General features: G+C 48.6%; 1 protein-coding gene across 3 annotated transcripts in view; it reads right to left on the bottom strand.

Annotated features, from left to right (window-relative positions):
- gemin6 (gem (nuclear organelle) associated protein 6) overlaps positions 1–854 on the bottom strand; it is a 7,449-nt gene extending 6,595 nt beyond the window's left edge. For all 3 annotated transcript variants that reach the window (XM_019889652.1, XM_019889651.1, XM_019889653.1), the window contains exons 1-2: positions 625–854; positions 1–117 (exon numbers count right to left, since the gene is read on the bottom strand). The exon at positions 1–117 is cut by the window's left edge. In XM_019889652.1, the coding sequence (XP_019745211.1) occupies positions 1–117; positions 625–758 (251 nt within the window). In that variant the 5' untranslated portion in view covers positions 759–854. The remainder of the gene's footprint in view (positions 118–624) is intronic.
- Between the last annotated feature and the right edge of the window lie 1,688 nt (positions 855–2,542).

Raw genomic sequence — 2,542 nt, 5'->3', positions numbered from 1 at the left:
CGTCGGGCCGCCGCGGCGTCGGCCTCCCGTCGCACCTCCACCCGCCGCACCGCGTGACCCATCACCACCTGGACGCCGGCGGGCCCGTCCGCCTCGCCGAAGCTGACCAGGACCAGGCTGCGGGGGGAGCGCAAAAGTCACAGGTTTATCCGAAAGCTCCACGTAAAAAAACGGGAGACGTTTTCTCCTGGCGTAGCTAGCACAACGCCACAGAACGCCTGGTTAGCATGGACAAGTCCCTAAGCAATTGACTGGCGAAGCGCCGCCCCGCCCCCTAAGGTCGCAGAGCCTTCTTCCGGTCGGGCCCGCGATATCCTGTGCTGCCTCCTGCTGGTCAAGGCAGGTACCGCACGTCGAACTGGATCGCAGCGTTCGACGCTGACAGACAATCTTTGGAATTCTTCACTTGTTATTTTTTTTTTTTTTCAGGGGACCGGACCATTGGGTTTGGAGAAGTGATTTGGAAATGGAAACCGCCAAAAGTCACGATTGCCGGTCATTTGAGCAAAAAAAAAAAAAAAAAGTGCGTCGCAAATATTCAGCGGGACCCAAAGATCATTAAAAATTTGTCGGGCCTTTTTTTGGGAGAGTTCGCGGCGTGTGTGTGCGTGTGTGTTGGCGTACCTGGCGGACACGGGGTCGACGGTGAGCAGCCACCCGGCCAACACTTTGGCCTCCTTCCCCACCGTCACTTGGAGCTCTTTGTCGACGTACGTCGTCCACTGCAGCGGACCTAAGTGGAGCCAAGCGCGCTGCATGTCATCGAATCGAAGCTCCAAAAGCAAATCAACGAAACAAGCGAGCCGCCGTTCGTGTAACGCGCCGCTGACGCTTCCGGGTTCGGCAACAGCGAACACCTTCCGCGGCCCCCTTTCGTCACTTCCGCTTATGCCGCGTCGTTTTTTCGGCGGCTTTTTTTTTTTAAAAAAAATTGACATTTTCAATTCGAAACAAAAGAACAAAAAACATACAACTTTAGAAAAGGTTATCCGCTTCGGGCTCGTCGCCCCTCTATGACGTCACCCGCGACTCAACTATCCCAGCCCTCCAATACGCAAATCACAAGAAACAGATATTACAGTATTCTTTTGTGTCAAAATGTACAAGATGGATAAGGAAAAACGTGATTGATTTAAGTAGCGAAATGGACGGAAGTGTGCGAACCGTTGTCAAAGCATTGATTTGACTTGAGGTGTAGAAAAAGTTCCATTTAAAAAAAAAAAAATTCAGGAAGCGAGCATTACACGCGATTCACTGAGCGGTACCAGAATACGGTTGTAGTATTTTGTTTTTCGAAGTAGTTTTTGTCGAATTTTGAGTATCCGAGAGCAGGATGAAAAAAAAAAAAAGGGGGTTTTGGGTCCACAAGAGCTAACCCGCACTCATCAAATGTACAAGGAACTGCATCATAACGCAAATGACAACGTAAAAAGGATGACATTGTGAGAACCGCGTTGACAGATTAAGATACGAAAACCTTTATTTGTCTCGCAATGGAGAAATTTGCAATTTACAGCAGCAACATTTGGAGGGAAGAAAGTAGAAAACATCAAGTATTATTTGCATGCAGAAAATACATCGAAGAAATGAACTGTATACAGGACAGAACGCAATATAAAATATACGATCCAAGCATATATGCAACTTCCGGATTTAATTTCAATATGATTAACATTGATTTGGAAAAACGATTCACATGTGATATTGGAAATGTCCCTTCTTGAATTCCATCAAAAAAAATGTATTTCGTTTTAATGATTTTTACTTGGCGACTCGGGGAGTAAAAAAAAAATACTGGCGGAAGCAGGCTTCTCGATGAGTAAAAAAATAAAAAGCCAAAGAGATTTGATGTCTTTTTGGTTTGATCGTCAAGTCGTTTTAGTTAGTTTGTTTTCTTTCTTTCGTCGTCGTCGCGTCGTCGAGCGGCAGCTGCCCGCCGCACGTGTTGGAGTCGCGGCTCGTTAGCGCAAATCAAGTTGAGGCGGGCGGGCCTTGGCGCGCTTGGGCGACGGCGACGGCGCCATGCAAAAAGGCCTCAAGAAGTATTTCGTCAACATGGACGACTACCTGGCCAGCCTCGGCCTCTACCGCAAGATGGTCGCCAGGGACGCGTCTAGCCTCTTCCGGGCCGTCTCCGAGCAGGTCAGGCGAGGCCAGGCGAGCCCACGACCGAAGGCCGAAGGCTGCGGCCTAGCCTGGAGCTTAGCAGGCTAAAGCTAAAGTCCCCCCCGCTAGCCGCGTTTTTTTTACTTGAAAGTGAGCTGCGTGCCGTTGTTTGTGTCGACCGGTTTTTGCTTTCGACGCAATGTTTGTGGTTTTGTTTTTCATACTTTGTGTCTTACTTTTGTCCGGGTTGTGGGTTTTTTTTTTTTTTTAAACACTGAAATGGGTGCTCACGCATGCGCACTTGTTCTTTCATTTTTTGTGTTCGCGAGTCTTATAAAATTGCGTGTGTAGTTGTTGTTTATTAGCAATATCGGTATCGTATTGCAACCAAATTGTGTTGGGGGGGGGGGGGGGGGGGGGGGGGGGTTGTGTTGTT

This window comes from Hippocampus comes, unplaced genomic scaffold (assembly GCF_001891065.2).
Source record: "Hippocampus comes isolate QL1 unplaced genomic scaffold, H_comes_QL1_v1.1 scaffold301, whole genome shotgun sequence".
In the NCBI taxonomy this organism is placed as follows: domain Eukaryota; kingdom Metazoa; phylum Chordata; class Actinopteri; order Syngnathiformes; family Syngnathidae; genus Hippocampus; species Hippocampus comes.
Note: the sequence above shows the minus strand (reverse complement) of the source record. Positions and strands in the feature narration are given on the sequence as shown.